This window comes from Cyprinodon tularosa, unplaced genomic scaffold, assembly GCF_016077235.1.
Source record: "Cyprinodon tularosa strain WSP-4 unplaced genomic scaffold, ASM1607723v1 ctg210, whole genome shotgun sequence".
In the NCBI taxonomy this organism is placed as follows: domain Eukaryota; kingdom Metazoa; phylum Chordata; class Actinopteri; order Cyprinodontiformes; family Cyprinodontidae; genus Cyprinodon; species Cyprinodon tularosa.
The window spans coordinates 2531845-2551493 of record NW_024038779.1 but is presented as its reverse complement, the minus strand read 5'-3'; the positions used below and the strand labels follow the sequence as shown (position 1 = coordinate 2551493).

General features: G+C 36.5%; 1 protein-coding gene across 4 annotated transcripts; it reads left to right on the top strand.

Moving 5' to 3' along the window:
* The first annotated feature begins 3541 nt into the window (after window positions 1–3541).
* LOC119783735 (glucocorticoid modulatory element-binding protein 1-like) lies at window positions 3542–17997 on the top strand. 4 transcript variants are annotated; one of them, XM_038285381.1, is made up of 11 exons: window positions 3542–4060; window positions 5417–5550; window positions 5897–5955; window positions 6161–6282; window positions 8861–8964; window positions 10788–10972; window positions 11174–11320; window positions 13857–13994; window positions 17071–17178; window positions 17272–17364; window positions 17475–17997. In XM_038285381.1, the coding sequence occupies exons 2-11, from the start codon at window positions 5435–5437 to the stop codon at window positions 17633–17635; spliced, it is 1233 nt and encodes a 410-aa protein (XP_038141309.1). In that variant the 5' UTR covers window positions 3542–4060; window positions 5417–5434; the 3' UTR covers window positions 17636–17997. The 4 variants fall into 4 exon arrangements, with proteins under 4 accessions (XP_038141309.1, XP_038141307.1, XP_038141306.1 ...); XM_038285379.1 differs by having other exon boundaries at window positions 5410–5550; window positions 17272–17997; XM_038285378.1 differs by having other exon boundaries at window positions 3543–4060; window positions 17272–17997.
* Window positions 17998–19649: the final 1652 nt, after the last annotated feature.

The following is a 19649-nucleotide window of genomic DNA, read 5'->3' as shown; positions in this document are numbered from 1 at the left end:
AAAAAAAAGCAGCTGAGTGCTGCGTGTTTCCTATTGGCCACGAGTCGCAAAGTCGACGTTCTATTGGTTGGCTTGACTGCCAATCAAATGATCCCTGACATTCCATTCAAAGGTATGGGGTTCCAGATGTGTCTGTATTTATCTACTCTAGCAGACTTACCAAGAGTTTTAAAGATTATAAGCTATTTTAAGAATCATGGAAGAAAAACATTAAAGAAATAGTATAGTAGGCCTATAGATAATATACGTGTTGAATTAAATATATAGCTTGAAAGGTTGATAAATAAAAAAAGGGAGTTAAAGCTAAAAAGAAAAAAAACATAAGGAGAAAATTAAACACAACTGTATGAATTGACGATTAAGTTGAATGGGGGGATGAAAAAAGACTATTTTATTTAAAAACTTAAACTAAAGTGAATGCAGTTTTATTCCTATTGATACTTTTGCAGAAATAAATGTTACAAATCCTTTTTGTTCTTTTTTGAGTTTTTTTTTTAGTTTGGCCCTAGTGGCACGTTTTTCTGATAGGTAAGGGGGTATGAGAGAGGGGGAGAGACATGCGGCAAAGGACCACAAGCCGGATTCGTACCCTTGTCGGCCGCGTCGAAGACTAAGGCCTCCATACATGGGTTGTGCACGCTAACCATAAGCAGTGCAAGGCACGGGGGGTGTAGATGGAAAAATGAAACGCAGGGCCGAAAATTGTTCCCAGTCCGATCAGAGCTGTTCAGCCTATTGTGAATATGGAAGATTTGTGTTGTTATGCCGATTTGGCCCAAATACAACTTCCAAATAGCAATTGTCCACATTTTGAATTTCATAGGGGCATAGTTAAGTATAAGTTCCATGTCATCAGAGGAGCCTCTTCTTAAAGACTCAAAGATCTTTCATATGAAGTTTGAAGCAAATCAGATTATCCATATGCTATTTAGAGCAAAACGTTGACGAAATGTTCAGATATAGAATTTTGCCTCCTTGCCATGTCCACATGGTCCAGCATTCAATGTTAAGAATTGAATTGAATTCAAAGTAAAAACAAAGAACTTCCAGCAGTAAAAATGGACTTCCTGTTCTCAGGGGGCGGGGCTAAAGTGATGTTATCAGTGGGAACCTCTATATGATGAATTCTGGTCTGAGATGACACACAGAACTTTAATACTCCTCTGACCTTGCATATTAAAGTTTTAATATTAGATATTTTTTGTGTGGCCTGGTAGGTTACACATGAGTACCAAATTTTGTAATCCTAAATAAAAGAATAGGGCTGATTGTTTGTTGACTTACAGCAAAAAGTCCAAATTGGGAGGCTTGGCCATGCCACATCCTTTGATGCAGCAGAAAGCTCTTGATAATGTTTGATCCATAATGCCTTGTCTTTGCTAAGTCACTTAGAAGTATGTTACCTAAAAGCTTAGTTTGTTCAGATATAAAATGAGTTTAAAAACACCAAGAATTGCTTTTATTTCAAAATGGCTGAGTTCCCGTGGACTACGCACCAAGGCTCCAAAAGATTGTTTTGTAGGTTTTGATTGGTTACAAATCAAATGTTATAATTCTCAGTGAAATCATGGTCGGGTGCTTACCTTTTGTTTTATGTCGGAAAGTCTCATTTTGAAGCTTGGCCACACCCACATGCTGTGAGAAAGATTCTTTTGATAACTTTTAATCCCCAATGCCTTTAGCCTCATCCTTGGAGCCACTGCCACATTTTTCAGAATAAACTTTAATGGCCAAGTTTGTTACAAAGAAATACTTTGTATTCAGTTTTTAGCATCACTCACATCATATCAACCTTACTTAAATAGATAATAAGCTTTTAAAAACCCGCTCTGAAATCTGATCCCCCCCCTTATGTACCACCTCTGATGTTTGACACATGGAAATAGAGCAAATAAATAGAATAAAACTTGTATAGCACTTTTTTTTTTAGCATCTCAGTTACCACTGGCTATTATTTCCAACCACTTTCTATTATTATCTTCTGTTTCAGGCTTTTGTACCACCAAGACCAAAGCTCAGCAATAAATACACAATACTATGGCAGGCCATTTAGACATTTATTAGCTTGACTGAATATGTAATCCAGACGTATCAAATGCATTTCTTCCTAGTCAAAATGAACATTGCAGATATCTAAAATAACATTCTCCCTATCTAAAGTAAACATTTCAGATGTCTGAAATGTAATTCCTACTAGTGCAAGTGATATCACGTTTCCCATTGATGTGTATTTGGCTTTTACTTCCAGATATCTAAAATAATCATTCTTCCTATCTAAAAAAGAATTTTGCAGAGGATGAACTCTATAGAGTTACTGCTAGTCATAAGTACTATTTCAGATATGAAAAATTAATATGACATTCTAGATATCCAGAAATACAATTCTTGACATCTAAAAATATTTCTGCTAGTAGAAATTTCATTACAGATATCAACTACTTATTTTATGACTAGTTAAAATAGAATTAAAGATATCTCAATTTTGATAATGCCTATCTAAAATTTAGCAAAAGAGTAATGAGGCTCCATTTTAACACAACATAAGCAGGCTGACTAGTCACATTTCTATTATAGATAGTACTAAAGCATTCTACCCTGCCTCATTTGCAATATTCCTAGTCAGAGTTGTATTTCAGATATCACTAATTACATTTCTACCAGTAGAAATTATTTTTTAAGTTATCTGGAACAAGTTCGTACCAGTAACAACTACATTTAAGATATCTACAAATCTTTACTTACTTTAAGTGTCCGCTTTTACATATATTTGCTTGACCGGAGATATATTTCACATATCTTTAATAGTATCCAGATGCATTTGAGACACCCCGATTACATATTGAGTCAAGCTAATAAATGTCAAAAGGGCCACAATTTTTTTTTTTAAAGATTTCTAGGTATTTGAAAGTTTGTTCTTACTTTATTATAAATAATTATATTTTTAGCATCCTGAAATTGAATTTTTGCTGGCAAAAATGTAATTTAGGATATCTGTACAGTTCTGGCTAGTAGGAATGAAGTTTTGACCAGGAAGAATCTTATTTTAGAGATCAACCCGAAAGCAGCATGCTGCAGTTACACTGCTTCTGTTTGCTATCACTTTATCTGGATTTATTGATATATATATATTGTATCTGGAGCGTGTGACAAAAGTTATTTCCCTCTGGGGTTATTAAAGTATTTCTGATTCTGATTTGACAGGGGTTCTAATTAATGTCAAAACGGCATGCCTAAATGCTTCCCTGCAGGGGCCGTAGCTACAAATGTGTTTGGCATAATAGGAAGCCCATAGCACAGGGAGGGAAGGGGGAGTTTGCTTTCTCTCTCTTTTTTTTTTTTTTTTTTTGCATCTGCTGATCTGAAACCATGCAGTGACTAGATACTGTATTTCATTTTATTATATTAAACAGTATAAAAGGTTACTAAATTAACAATTAGCATGCAAACAGGGAAGGGAAATACTTTGAAAATGTTTTTTTTATTTGCTTAGAGCTGCCATGTACTTTATAGCTAACACTGCCATCTAGTGGAGAAACTCATGCAGCGCAGGAACACACCAAACATGCCGCTCCTGTGTGAAGTAGGTTAGCAGCAAGAATGAAAGTCATTAAATAGTGCAGCATGTTTTATGTAGAATTGTGTGTTTTTTAGTAGTAGTGAACGAATTTAAAACTTGGATAAATAAAATAATGACAGTGGAGCGCAGCCCCAGCCTCACGGGAGCAGTTTGACCGAGTTGCAGATCGCGTGCCAACAGAGCGCTTCTCGTGACAGCGGGACAGATGCTTCTCAGGCAAATGCTGCTTTGGCTGCAGGAAGGGCAGCGACACAGCGAGACTCCACTCTAACGAGAGGACAAAACTAGATTTAACATTTCATTAAATATTTTGCATCGTTTTAAACGTAGAGTAGCTCAACGAGAAGTAAAATCCGGCTAGGTTTGTTGTTGTTGTGTTCCTGTGAAGATGGGACAGGAGCGCCCGGCGGAGTGTGCGTGATGCCGCACCAACAGACGTCAGTGAGGCGGTGAACAGGGTTGAAAAGGCACGCAACTCTCTGGGTATGCTAATCCAATATGAACTCATTTAAAGAATACTGTAGAAAATGTTTAGGATATTATAGCCTGTCTGACACTGTAATTAGACGCCTCTTTCATTGAAGTGAAAAAAGGTTATATTTTGAAAAGAACATAAGAACTGTAATTATTATTATTTTTTTTTTTCCAAAAAAAGGTATCATGCCTTTTCCCCCTTATGGTCAAACCAATTAATACATTTATGGTAAAATTCATCTTTATAATCTATTTAAAGCGTTAAATTTGGCAGATTTCTAGTTTACTTTTTATTTTTGCACATCAGTGATATCTGAATTTGAAAGAATCAATGTACTCTATTTGCTAAAGATAAAGCTCCTCCTTAGCTTCAGCTTCCTAAGCCTCATCTAAGCAGCATTCATGATGTGTCTACCTGAATGAACAGCACCACATTTCCTGCAGCTTTGATGTTATTTTTGTTCCAAAACATACCTTTTAGAATAATGGCCAAGTTTTCAGATTTAATTTGGCCCAAAGCTTCTTCTGTGTGACTTTCAACCTCATAGATTATACATTTGTATTAGTTTATCCATTTGAATTGTGCATTAAAGGTTAATAACAATTTTGAAAAAACTTATAATCCCAGCTATTATTATATCACAATGAAAAAAGCAATAAACACATTTGAAAGACATTCTTAATTTGAACACAGAAAATTCCAAAACTATTTACATCCCTGCTAAAATTAACGTTATAATAGTCTCTTAATTTTAATCTTTGAAAGGAGCTAGAGATTAGATGACAAGGAGACCTTTAAACTTGTACCTACAGACTTGTAGTTCATCAACAAAGACAAATCCATCTGTTTTTAAGGATGATATATTACAGGGGAATATTTGGTCTCTTCCAGACTGTAAAATAATGCAATAATCAGAGGTGAGCTTTACAGATTTCCTCTAAATGACTGGTATAAACTGTAAGTTAAACCACTGAACGGTGAGATTAAATCAGAGGGTGTTTCCGCATGTTAAAACTTTTCAAATTTGCGACCACGAGGATTTTTATTTTGTTAAATTGTCAAGAAAAAAATGCTAAAGTCATCTGATATAATCTATCATTAATTTTATATTTTCTACCATGAATTTTACATGTCACAGAACCTCCAAACCTTTTATATAGGCCTCAGGTTTGTAGTTCTCTGAAGATAAGGACTGCTATCCCATCATCTTGGTGTATACTTCATTAAAATCTAGGATGCCCCACCATTCTATTAATGTCAATTAATCCAGGAACACATAATCTCAACAGGAAAATCTTTTTAATCTATATGGTTTGTAAAAGTCAATCATCTAAGCATTAGGACAATTTGCTGTCTGCATGCAGCCCTGTTGGTGAGAAGTGATGGCTGCTTCCACAGAGGTCACTGAGCCTTCAGGACAAATAAAGATGCTTAAAGGAGAAGCTGAGGGGTGCATGGGTGACGACCATAGGAGACGAGTCATCCTGCAGCGAAATGGGTGAGAAAATGTCTTAGTGTCTTCAGTGGTACTAGCCAGCTCTCTGTCTGCAAGTTTAAATTCAAGTCTTTCTTTTTAAGTCATATGTTTTAATAACCAGAGCCTCTTCAGAAATTCTCTCTCACGTTCAAGGTTTAGTTCAGCTAAAATAACTGTTGAAGTTTAAAACTCATTATTTTTATTTTGCATCATTTAAAAAAACCCAACCAAATAGTACAGAAAGCAAGTATTAGTGTTGTATATTATGTATAATATGGTCTCAGGGTAACCACACTGGGATGTGTGCAGTGGTGGAAAAAACAAAACAAAACAGAAACATTTTATGTCAATATGTCGCCCTCTACAGGCTGAATGATGTCACTGCTGGGACCACCACCACAGTCTTTGCCATAGAGACCCATCAAAGTAAGTAAAGATATGCAAACACCAAACAATATCTCTTTCAAATGTTATCAGCTTATGAAAATAACCTCTTTTATAAAACATCTGAGTTGATATCTGCATTACCTGATCTTCTTGTTGGCTGTTAAATCACTTGACTTTCTAACAGTGGATATAATCATTCTTCCTGCAAGAGATCACTTTTTTGTTTTTGCTGTGTCCTGTAAAGGTGACTGTAAAGCAGAGGGAAGAAAGACGGAGTACGGCTACCCAATCACTTGTGGAGAAAGCAGAGCTGTGCTGCTGTTTAAGAAGTTTGTGTGTCCTGGGATCAATGTTAGATGCGTTAAGGTAGGTCGATATGCTGAGTCTTTCCATGAAGTGCTGATTTATTACTACAATCATTCACGGCCAGGTTGTACTTTTTACCTGCATTGCTTTCCCATTAGACTGAAACTTCCTCTAACTTTCTAAGCATTTGAATCAGGGAGTAATCAGGAAATCAGGAAATGTTCTGGGGCCATGAGTTCAACTTCCACTAAACCAAAACAACAAAGAAACAAGAATCACATACTTTTAGAGCATGTTGAATTGTTTTCTATGAAAAAACAATTAATCACTCTTAAAGAGCTCTCACATTTTCTGAAGGTTGTGACTAGAATTACTGCATCATCACTGGAACATTATTTAACATGAAAAATATTAATTAGTTGGGAAAAATAACCATATAACATCAACAAAAAAACATTGTTTATGGCATCTCTTTTGTTTCCTGCCGATTAATGAAAATGATCGTAATTGAAATTGAAACTATTGCGTGATAGCGCAGAAGAGAGCAACAATAGTTTCATGATTACCATACAGATTAAACAAAAGAAAGGTACGTTTTTATTTCCATTATATTTCTCCAGATACCCAATAACTTAAGATAAACAAATAAACCAACAAAGGAGATCCTTTTAAACAGCTGTAAATGTTTTATTTAAAAGAGATGTTGACAGTATTTCTTACAGAAGATGAAAGAATATAATTTAGTCTTGCAGAAGTTGAAATGTTGCCTCGTGATAAGATAGCAAATACCCAACTATTAAACTTATAGTACTAAAACGTTATTTTTCGGGGGGTAATTTGGGCCTTTTTAAAAATTACACTGTTATCTATTAAAAAGAAAACAAATGAAGCAGTAGCGTCGCAGCACAGGTAACACAGGTGTGTCATGTTACTGTGTAATACGTAACATGACACTCTTCATCCCCATTGACATTTACGACACATACACTTTGACAGGACAGGACTAAATGTTTCAGTTAACATTTAGATCCATCTAACATACATTATCTGATACCAATATGTATAACTAGATTATAGCCTAATTTTCTTTGTCTAACAAGAGTAAAGATAATAATTTGTAATTTTTCTTGTTTTTTTGTGTAAAATAAAGGTATAGTGGAGGATGTTCTTTTTCCGGGTGGACCATCAAAATAAGTGGTCTTCCTAATTGTCAATCATTCTGGATATATGTTTACGTAAGGCAGTCCTACGTGGTCGTCTCTATGTTCATAGTGGAAAAATTGCAAACCTTCTTTTGGAAAGTAATCTTGTATGAGCGATGCAAAAAGCAACTTCAAACAGAGTGTGCACCAGGAGAAATCAACTAGTGCACACTCTCACACGTGTTTAATAGACGTTCCCTCTCGGGTGCAGGTACAGGGTTGTGCATGTGCATTTTTTTTTTTTAAGTGGAGAGGGCAGGTCTTTTGAAAAATCAAAATTGTTGAAATCTTCCATTATACCTTTAAATCTAGAGAGTCTGTTTATTTTTTACACATTAGCCTATTTTACACCTCCAACATTATCCATTGCTCCAATGCTGAATTATGTTGACTTAGACTTAGACAGATTATTTGTCATTTTGTTTACACAAGTGTAAAACAAAACAAAAACTTCGTTTGGAACTGCTCTCTGGACAGTTTCATCTTTTTAAAAGCGCAGCCTTAAAAAAAAAAAAAAAAAGAAAAAAATATATATATATATATAGATAGATAGATAGATATATCGATCTCTCTCTCTCTCTCTGTATATATATATATATATATATATATATATATATATATATATATATATATAAACATAGAACTGAAAATTTACAATTTTTTTTTGTAAAAATGTTGTATAAGGTATAATTGTTTAATAATGTATAATTATAATATTATTTATTACTAAATACTACTTTTATGCAGACATCAAACTTTTGCTGTTTCTTTTTATTGTTAGTGTTTTCGATTTCCTCTGTGTTTGTAACAGAAATCTTCAAGGCTTGACTTTTCTTTTTCTATATCCAATTTTCTCCAACTTCATTATTTTTCAATTTTCAAGCCATATGGCTCTCGGTTCCCTGTCTCTTTGTGTTTTGAACTTTAGTCCACCTTTTTTTTCTTACTAACCCTTTTCAGTTTGTACCTCTGCCAGCTTTTAGGCTTCCAGCACACTTGGTTAAATTCCCACTTTAAAAGATTTGTAGACATTTTTCCCTATTGTTCCAGCTGAAGGATGTTGTGTTTGGAAATATTTTTTCATTGAAGATTTTCTTCAGTTCAAATTTTTTAAAGAACTTTTGTTCAGCCAATGTTCAGATGGTTCATGTGTGTCGAATCTGTGATTTTCCTTTTTTCTTTACAAAACAAAATGGATGAATAAGTATCCTCCGTTTACAGGGATCCTATACTTCTATTTGCTCTCCTCACCTTTTGTCTGTTTATACCCCATTTTTCAGGGTGTATCCTAACACATTTGTGGTGATGTGTTAAGTTTTATATTTCTTGTATGGTTGGTTTAACCATAAATTATTCTGGTGAGATAATCACTACATGGGTTAACAGCCTGTTTTACTGTTTACATGGCATAAATTGCTCGCTCTTGCTTTTTACAGTTCAATGACCAACTCATTAGTCCCAAGCAATTTGTAGACTTGGCAGGAAAAGCAACTCTGAAGGATTGGAAGAGAGCCATCAGAGTGGGAGGGGTTATGCTCAGGTAAGCTTATGAAACATTAAAGAAACATCTGTCTTCCTCTTAACCTCATTATTTTGTCCTTCTTGTGGTGACTGCCATGTTTAATAGTTAAATGCACATCAGTGTCTTGTGTAGTGCTTTTAAAAGTATTCACACCCCTACTTTCTAAATGTGTTCTTTTAATCTTTACTATTATAGACTATCAAAAGCAATAGGAGTAAATCTAAAGGATTTTGTTGTATATTGTATATTTAGCCCCCATTTTACTCTGACACCCTTCAATAAAATCTGTTTCAACTGGTTGCCTTCAAAAGTGAGTTAGTAACTGATCGGTTTGAGTGTAATTTGATCCCAGGACAACTATTAGGTTTAAACTCCACAAATCTGGCCTTGGTGTGGTGACAATACCGCTTTGACACATGCAGATGGCAACATCAAGCTGTGGGAACGTTTTGCTTCCGTATGGAAAGGGAAGCTGGTTTACATTAGCTAAGAGGCTACGAAAAAATGTAAGAATGGTACAGAGGTTCACTTTCCAGCAGGACAATGACACTAAAAAGCCAAAGCTAGGATGCAATAGTTTATATCAAAGAATATTCATTATATGAAATAGTCTAGTCAAGTTTAGTCCTAAATGCAAGTAAAAGTTTGTAGTGTGAATTTTTTTTTTCCAGTCTCCACCCAGTCTGAACTCAAACTGGGCTATTTTGCAATGTGTGGTTCTAGACCAAATTTAACAGGAAGGCCAGGATGGGGCCGGAGGTTTATCATAGGGACACAAAAAAAAGAATGAAATGCAAACATCAGGATAAAAGCCAGTTCTTAAATATATGAAGGGGGCAAAAGAGAAAAAACTGCGACCCAATCCTAAGTGCAACACCTTAATTTTAAATCATCCTTAAAGGAGATAGCCACAAATTTAATTCCTCCAGGTGGCGATGCTACCCTGTTAGTTAGCAAACTTTTAAGTTAACTGATGGATACATGTATAAAATACATATATATATATATATATATTTACATTTCTTCTTTTTTACAGTCTCTCTGTGGATTTATTTTTTTATTGATTGTTTTGATGAAAAAGTTGTAGCTATGACCTTTAAAAGAAAAGAAAAACATTAAAGCATATTCATAAGGAATTGATTATGTATTTATATTTCTTCACTACAGGCCCCTATCTAGAGCATCATTTAGTGAATTTATGGCTTTAAATCTAGGGAAAGCGACTGATAGGAAAATATTCCCACACAGTATTGACTTTAGGAGTTGTATACACACACACACACAGCCACAGGATCACTTTGTCAGTTACATAGTTTTTAATTACAAACGATATTTAATTAACATTAAACATATCCTTGCTACTTTGTGTAGCTTTATCACATAAAAACCCAACAAGTCTGTGGTTGAATTGGGACACAATGTAAAGAATTTCAAAGAGGTTTGAATAAGTTCACCATTCAGGTCGTCAGAAAGCACTACAGGATCTTTTTATGTAAGATCCATCTGCACGTCTCTGTCTCAGTGTCTATCTACATTCCAGGGGTGGTGGGTAATCAGAAGTGTGATGATAGCAGGATCAAATGGCTAACATATAAGCCTTCAAGCGGCACTTCTCACCTTTTTATCGTGTTTGCACTTGCTGTTGGTGTTGCTGGGAGGCAACACGTAAAACCCAACAGGCGGTATCAGCTCTTTTCATCTTCATTCCCCCAGAGACCTGACCGACAAGCTTTTGCATCAAACAAAATAGTGAGACCAAAAGTCCCTCATGCAACTGGAAAAGCTAAAAAAAATGTGTTTTCTCAAACATATTTTTGTAACCCGCTTGTTCCCCTTTGCAGGAAAATGATGGACTCTGGCCAGATAGATTTCTACCAGCATAAGTCCATGTGCAGCAACACCTGCCGCAGCACCAAGTTTGATGTGCTGATGAACAGCACGCGGCCTCCTCCAGGGACCTTGGTGGAACCGAGCTTGTTGTGTTCGGCTCTCGAGCCTGTTGGAGGACAGCTGCCTGCTGTGACAGGTAGATTACAGTTGGCATTTAAAGTTTGCAGTTTTTATAGCAGCCACATATTCTTAACCTACTGCTGAAGGTTTGAAAAAAGATGCAAAAAAGTTTGAAACCTTTAAAGGTTTTTTAAGGCAAAAAAAAAATTAATTCTGCATAAACATGATATATGTAGACCTATAATAACTAGATATATCTCCCATGTTCCCATTTAAGGAGAAACGGGTGATGCAGATGTTGTAGAGGAGAATTTGGAGAAAATGTTTATTGCAGCAACAAAGCAAAGAAATGGTTCAACACAACATGTAAGCTCAACAGAAATCAATGGGCATCCTTCTAAGATGAAGAGGACTGACAAACTCTGTAAATAAAAGATTAAATTATGTGTGTTAATCCAATGTTTATGTTCATTTAGTCCCTTGGTTTTCACCTGCTGGCCTCAATAATGCCATATGCTCTTTTTATTCTCTGGTTCAGTGTATTTTGGTACAGATTATAGGTGTTATCATTACTTCTACTGATAAAATATAACGAAAAACATGCATAATTTAAAAGGTAATTGACACTATCTTTGGGAGGTTAATTTTATTCAGAAAATCATTGAAATTGAACCTGTCTGAAAACATGAAGCAGGATCCAAGTTATCAGAGAGCAACACAAGCTGCCATAGCTGGAAGAAGTTAGAAAGAGATGAGAAAAAGTCAGTGAGGTTTATTATTAAAAAGTTTTGGTTTCTTATGTTTTTAGGATCTAACCAACCCACAGTGAGAAACATTATCCCCAAATAGAGACAAGACGCATCATGCTTAAAATTCCTCGGAGCAATTAACTTATACCAAATCACTCCTAGAGGTCACATAACAACCTAAAAAAACATCTAATTCACTACAGGCCTTACCTGCCTCAGTTGAATGCACCGTTTATTGTTTAACATTAAAACAAGGAGCAGGGTAATGGGAGCTATGGGAGCATTTCAGGTCGAGTGATGAGACAAATGTTGAACTGTTTATAGAATGTGAATGCTGTTAAACTGTTGTATAAAGCTTATACAGCATTTCAGAAAAAGCATATAATCGGATCAGGAGTTGAATACGGTGTTGGCCGTGCTCAGTGACCCAGACGACTTTGCATTATTGGTTGAATCATTCTGCTTCCACTAGGAAAGGAGAAAGTCAAGCAAGCAGTGCATCTCAGATCTTAAGCTAAGGTGCACTTGGATTATAACAGAGTACAATGATCCAAAACACAACAGCAAGTCCACTTCTGTACAGCATTAAACAGTTTGGGTGGCCTAGTTCAAGTCCAGGTTTAATCTGACAATAATAATAATAATTTAACTTTATTTATCTCACACTGCAGACATTTACCTCTGCATTTAATCCATCCCCTTGGGGAGCAGATGCCTGCCATCATGGGGCGCCTGGGGAGCAGTGTGGGGTTAAGGGTCTTGCTCAGGGACCCAGAGTGGAGGCTGTGGGGATCAAACCGGGTACTTGCAACCTTCTCAGAGCACAAGCGCACTGCTCTAACCCACTAGGCCATCACTTCATTTTGATCACTATTAGAGAACTGTAGCAGCATCCTGTGATGATCAAGTGTTTATAAAAAACATCATTTAAAGGCTTTTATGCAAATTTGACCAATAATTCTGGAAGTTGCCTTATTTTTTATTTTGTAAAAATTAAGTTTTTTTCCCCACTATTCCAAAAAGATAATTTTTCAAGAAAAGAGATCTGTTACAGGACAACTAGTTATAAAGATTGACAAAACTTTTGTCTACCGATTGCTCTGGTCTAGCTTCGGGCAACCACAAAAGGTTTGACCTCCCTAACCCAGCCAGCCAGCGAACCTCTGAATCGGCAGTTGTGGGACGATCCTGACGACTTGCCCTTAAAAAGTTGCTGACCACAGTCAGGGAAAGAGTCATGTCCATTTATAAAGCCGCCGACAGCAGCTGACATTTCCAGCTCTGGCCTTTTTACTTGCGATAGCAGCAGCTTTGATTGAAAGACTTTTAAAGGTGACCTAATGAGGCACTGTTCCAGGTGGAGCTAAGTCAGTAAAACAACCCGACAACGACCATGATGATGATGCCCTGAAAGGCAGGTTGAAGCACCTCGCTCTAGATGCAGTCTTGCTTGTCACTGAGTTTCAAGTAGATAACTCTCAGCAAGCTAATCAGCCTCTTGCTCTCTTCTTCAAATCTCCTGAAATGTGCTTCACTCTAGTTTATATTCCCCTCATGAAGAAATAAATTAAACAAACTTAGAAATGTAAATGGGAACTGGAACACTTTCAAATATTTTACCACCGTGACAGAAGTTTAAGCAAACATCAGTGGGCATACATTCATTTCCTCTTAGATAACACATCTCACATGCTTTGCACCTCTTCTCTTCAACGTATCTCCTGGTTGTATCAGTTTTGTGCCAAATTCAAGTTATATTTCATTCCCCTTCAAATCCGTCCTGCCCTCCTTTCTGTCTTCCCGGAGCTTCTCTATCCTAACCCATTTCCTCCTCTTTCCTCTCAACATCTGTCGCCTATCTAACAGCCTCTCTCCTCCACTTCTTTTTAAATGGTTTCATCCATCTATGACATCTAGCTCTATCTTTTCATATGTTTTTACTTGAAATCTCAGACCCAGATGTCCCCTTCTTTCTCCTTCACAGCATATTTTTCACAGATAACATTAATCTTTACCATATTTCTTTACAGTTGTTTTTTGGCAACCCACACTGGAATTCATATCCTCATCTATATCAAATCTATTCCGGTGCATTTATGGCTTTATCTCATCTCTCTGTTCCCACTTTTAAACCTTCTAATGGAGAAAAAAAAAAAAAAAAAAAAAAAACGACAAAACTCTCATATACATCCTGTAACTGATCCTCTCTAGACGAAGTGATGAGTCTTTGGCGAGGCGTAGCAGAATCTGGGCTGATTGGCGACGTACTGTCTGGTCTCTACTCCAAACTGGTGACCGCTCTTAAAGGTGTGGAGCTTCGCAGTGAGAAGGATAGCCTGCAGGAGACAGGTAAGTTCCTCAAGAGTGTGAATAGATTAATAAATAAAATTTATGTCACATTATATCTACATAGAAAACACAGCAGATAAGTGATAGAAAACTTTGAATCAATTTGACTGTATGATCTGGTTGAACTGTAAAGTGCCTTGAGATGACGTGTTGTGAATTGGTGCTATATAAATAAAGTGAATTGAAATTGAATTGAATAAGTCAAAGGCAAGGCTGTAGAAAAAAATGGGAGCAAGGGTAGGTTAAAAACAATGTATTAAGCTTTTAACGCTTTATTGGACACTAATCATCCATCATGATCCATCAAAGTCCAGCCCCAAACATAATCAGACATAAGGGTCCGCTCATACAGACAAGTAGAGCATCAGAGGCAAGAAGCTGATGGTAACTCTGGAGGAGCTGTGGAGACATATACCCCATTTACACTACCATTTTGAAACCGTGCCGAGAGCGGTGTGAATACGGTAACCAAGATAACTGTTGAGTGTAAATGGACACAACCGAACCGCACTAAATCTAGTACTAGTTCAACAGTAGGGCTTGGCGCCAGTGTTGCCAGATGGGGCGGCTTTCATTTTGATTTTGAGGGTAAAAATTGCTTTGGGCGGATGGAGATAATTTGGGCTGATTCAGAGTCAGATTGGCGGTTTTTGAGTCTCCACCAGACTGTCCACCAGTCATTCATCATTACTGGTTCATAGAAAAGCCTCCCTGACCTTTCTCCATCACTGATTAGCTAATATCATCTGCAACAGTGTTTACAACAAAGAACTTGTGCAGCGGTGCCACTAACTGTGCTAGTTTTAGCATCAGGTGGATCTGGTGTGATAAACCTCCCGCTGATGATCGATGCGTTCTGTTGGAAGATGAATCTTTTAAAGATGCTGGAGGAAACCACTGCTTTCAGGATTTTGTGCTTGGTGTATTTAAACTCCTCACCCTCCCTATATCCAGTGCAACAGTTGAAAAAGCCTTTTCACAAGTCCAGAAATCGCATGGGCCTGCCGCTCCTGTCAAGGTTGATGAATGTGTGAACTGGATTAATACGGAATCGCTGGACATCAGCAACATTTCATCCTCTCCAGCAGTTATTGGGGAGATTTCATTCCACCGTGTACTGATCACAAATCACAATGGATTGTATTATAGTTCATCTGAGTAAAAGTTTAGCGTTCAGAAGTTCAATATTCCAGCCAACAATCTAATAAGCATTAAAGGTAAGAATTCAAAATCAACTATAATAAATTGAATTATTTCAGTTATGTAAAAATAAGCTTAGCATATTTGTGTGTGCACACTGATTGTAGTTTGTCTTCTAAATGTAAAAAGAGGAGTAGTCTACGTGGTTATGAATCGATCTGCAAGCATGTTAGTAGATTTTCTTGGATTGGGTAGTACTGGCCTAGTGGTTAGGGCTTGGAATCCCGAGGCTCTGAGTTTGAGCCCCACTCCCACAGCCTGCAACTCTGGGACTTTGAGCAAGACCCTTAACCCGACACTTCTCCCTGGGCACCGCACAATGGCAGCCCAGTGCTCTCAAAGGGGATGCGTTAAATGCAGAGGTAAATTTCTCCAATGTGAGATCAATAAAGTTCAATTATTAAAAAAAACATTATTATGAATTGCAGCATTTTGACCTGTAGTGTTGAATTAAGTTGTACTGAAGTGTGTTCATGTTCACACAGTAAATATAACAATACATTAATTGGGTGGGTTTCTGTGCGATGTGGCGGCTTTTAACAAATGTTTGGGCTGGAAAATCTTAACTCTATCTGGCAACACTGTTCGGCGCGGTTCAGCTGAGGCTCGGTTCTCTGATAACAAAGAGCGCACCAGCAGACCGCGTCATCTCCTATTTACAGTCAGCTTCCACTAGTTGGCTGTAATGCACATCAGTAAGTTGCTTGCCAAACGCCATAAAACAGAAGAACAAGAACTGTAAACATCAATTGAAATCTTCTCAACGCTTCAAAAGAGCCCCACTGTCAGCAAACCACAACATATCACAATTATAACCAAACATAACTTCCTGAATGTTACGGGTGTCACCATTTTCTTGATTCCCTCCTTCAGTCCTAGCAGTAGTACAGTAGGTCGTCCCTCGGCGGTGAGGGAACGAGCTTGGATCAGTTAACCGCGCCAAGCTCGGTCCGAATGGATTGGTTTCAGAGGTTTAGAGCTCTGGTAGAAGATTCTCTTGTTGAAGGTTTAAAACTCTGGATCGGTGGAAAGAAGAAAACCATTGTTAAGGGAAAGCTATGAGAAACTCTGTTAGCGTTGTAGGAAAATGGTTAACATGTGGAAAGAGATGCTGTAGTTGAATAAGGAAACTGAACTTTTACTTTTTTATGTGTGTCAATAAACTATCTCTCCGCATCAACTTTAAGAACTTCCCAAATGCCCCACAATGAAAGATGGCGGCAGGATTATGCTGTCGGAGATGCTTTTATGTGGGGGGACAGAGAAGACGGTTATAAATGATGAGAAGACTGATAGAGGTAAAAGAACAGGAAAACATTTTAGAGAAGCAGAGGTTCATCTTTAATCAGAATAATGATGGTAAACTTAATGACTAGAAGCTACAATAAAGATTTAGTTTAACACTTTTAACTGGATTGGCCTAATTAAAGTCCAGTATCAAGACAATTTTCAATCTGTGGCTGGAAAAACTATTGTTCTTGCTTCCTTTTTGTTCCAGTCTGACTATGAAAAAAATCTTCAGCCAGACAGACCTGCAGCTGTAATTGCAGCATAAAGCAAACACTGGAAATCTATGTTTCATTTTCATGTGGTCTCAAAATGTTGTTACCTGTAAAAATCCCAATAAAAAAACAAAAAGATTTGAAATTCCAGTATGACAAAATAAAAAATAAAAAGGTTCAGTGGGGATAAATAATTTTGCAGTCATTATAATTTTTAGGCCATTATAGGAATAGAAAGGTCTGCTTAAAAAAAGTTAGCTCATCATTGTTAAAATAATTGATTGGTGAATAAATTGTTCATCTTAGACGATTGTGTACAATAAAAAAAAAAAGATTACTCTTCATTATTTTTTCTTACTGTTTTGTTTTGTTAGATGCTCTTATACTTAACTCCCTGTGTGAAATGTTTGGGCTTCTGGACTCCGTGAAACAAGCTCTGGCCCTCAGGTGCACCCAGAACCAAGAGAGTAACATCCATCACGGTGTGTACGGTGGGAACGCTGCCAGATCCAATACACGGCTCACACATTGATGCCCCCAGTGGATTGTACTAACTGTTATCTTGTTTTATATAGTGCTGGAAGAAGTCTCAGAGGAACACCAGAAGCAGAGCTGCAATCAAAGAAGATCTTATAAAATTTCATCCTTGAAACACCTCCGACCTCACGGTCAGAGCCAGCAGAAAAGATGCGTGCACAACCTGCTGTCGAATGAAAGGACGAATACAGTGATCTATCCCCTTCCTTTTACTGGCTTATCTGCTTCATCTCACGCTCAGGTCTGCAGCCATTTCTCTGCCCCCGCTGGCCAGAGTCACCTTCTTGGAGCCGGCAGGACAGACGGAGTGAGCCAAAGTGGCAACGAGAAAAAAGATACCTCTGGAAAGAACAAAGGGACGAAACAGAAAACGGAGCTTCTTGTTGGAGATGGTCTGACTAGATATGAGGAGGCGAAAAGCTCACATGACACTGAGAAGCTTAAGTAGATTCTAGCAGCCCTTACTGAGAGGAAATGAAGAGACTGAATAAAGAGCTGCAGCAAAGATTCCACACTCTGCTTTTATGATGTAAAACAAACTTCCCTGATTAGGAGGTATTCTGGCTGTTAGCATCTTTAGATGTATGGTAGGTATGCAAATCGGTTTGCACAGAAGGTCTAAAAATTCCCTAAAAAATATCCAGAAGAGTGTCTTACCGGAGGTTCTAACCTTCCCAGCTAAAAACTTAAGTAATAAAAATGTATTGGCTGTCTGATCTATAATGTGCATTGCTTTTACCCTGATATATTGTTTTTCCATTCAAGTCTATTCATTTTTATTTGCTCGAATTCACATCAAGCATAATTTAAACTAATTTTACTCGACAAATAACTTAGGGTCCAGTGAATCTTAAATGATCTATAAAACATACAAAGAATCTAACCCTATATTCTACTGAAGATCCTTTCACATTGACTTATTTAGTCCAAAGTATAATGCAGTACTACTAATTCACTTTATTATTTTAAGTACTGTTGGTAACAAGTTAAATAGTGTTTTTAGTTGCATTGCACTCCCTGTTTTGCACTGTTCACAATTTTGCAGTAATCCCTTATCATTAGCAAGCAAGTCGGTGACAATGGAGCAGACCCATTCTCTATAAACAGGAAGAAACATGTGACAGAACCTAGCCGCAATAAGTGGTGGCCAACTGGGGGTTTTGGAAGAGTGTAATCAGCTAACCAGCTGTGCTTTCTGAGGATAGAAAAACAACAATTTTAGAACGTTTCACCTATAGATGACTAAGAAGTACTTAGGTTTACTGTTTCAGACTAAACTATTTTTATACCATTTTTAAGCATAATTTTTGGCACGCATCATATGGTGATTGCATAATACACTCATTGATGAGCTATAATACATTACCGGTAATTCATAATTTTCTATACCCTATTTATTAGCCATCTATAAGGGGATCCCAAAACAGAAGCATAATCGGAGGGTTGTCTATCAGAAAAAGAAGACACTAAGAAAATGCAATTAGTGTTTTGAAATAAAGCTATGTTAAGCATTATAATGGACATTTATTATTGTAAGGATTAGGTGTTTGGTTGGTTGGTGGGTGGGGAGTACCATGCTGTTTTCAAGTAGTTAACTGAGACTGCTAAAAATATTACTTGTCTGTTGTAACTCTACCACTCTTTTCTCCTCTTATGTCATAAACCAAATATTACTAAATGGTTAGTTTACAGAACACTGTATACTTTTTATATTATTAATTTAAAAACCTATTTTGTATGTGTTGTAAATTTGCTGCAAATGTTTGCACTATTTGAATTGGAGGAAATCTTAAATCCAAAGACTGACTTGATGTTTATTTGAGGGCTAAAAGTGCCACTTAATCAATACATTAAATATTAAATAACATGAAAAGTAAATAAATAATAAAAATAACAGAAAAGATATTTTTGGATGGATGGATATTTTTTAAATACATGAATTAAACAAAGATTTCTTGTTTTAAATATTTTTGTCAAACTATGGGGTGTATTTTCATCATTTATTCATTTATTCTTCTGGTACGTGCAGAGTGAAATCATGGGTTTGAATGTTGGTTTTACCACACAAGTTATATTGACTAAAACAGTGGTAGCCCTTCTTACACTAATCTTTGAGACTGATGGATAACATAAATAAATTACAAAATAATACAAGCATGTCATTACCTAATGACTCTTTGATTACTTAAATGTACATTAGATACAGGTACTCACAATATAATAGAGGTTTATTTATTTTAATGTCTATTGAATAAATCATATTTTATAGGTTTTTAATTTTTAAATAAATCATACTTAAAATTTAAGGATTCACTTGTTTTGTTATTTATCACTTTACAAATAATTTTGAACTTTAGATCAAATCAGTTCATGTGCATCCGAGATTCCCTGAAGAAAAGGCTTTATCACATCTTTT

Bases quoted from the DNA above. Each gene is read 5' to 3' on its own strand.
- LOC119783735 (XM_038285379.1), top strand. From the start codon at position 5,435: ATGGCTGCTTCCACAGAGGTCACTGAGCCTTCAGGACAAATAAAGATG. The intron at 5,956-6,160 runs GTAAGTAAAGAT...TGTCCTGTAAAG, and splicing joins TGCCATAGAGACCCATCAAA to GTGACTGTAAAGCAGAGGGA. The intron at 6,283-8,860 runs GTAGGTCGATAT...TGCTTTTTACAG, and splicing joins TCAATGTTAGATGCGTTAAG to TTCAATGACCAACTCATTAG.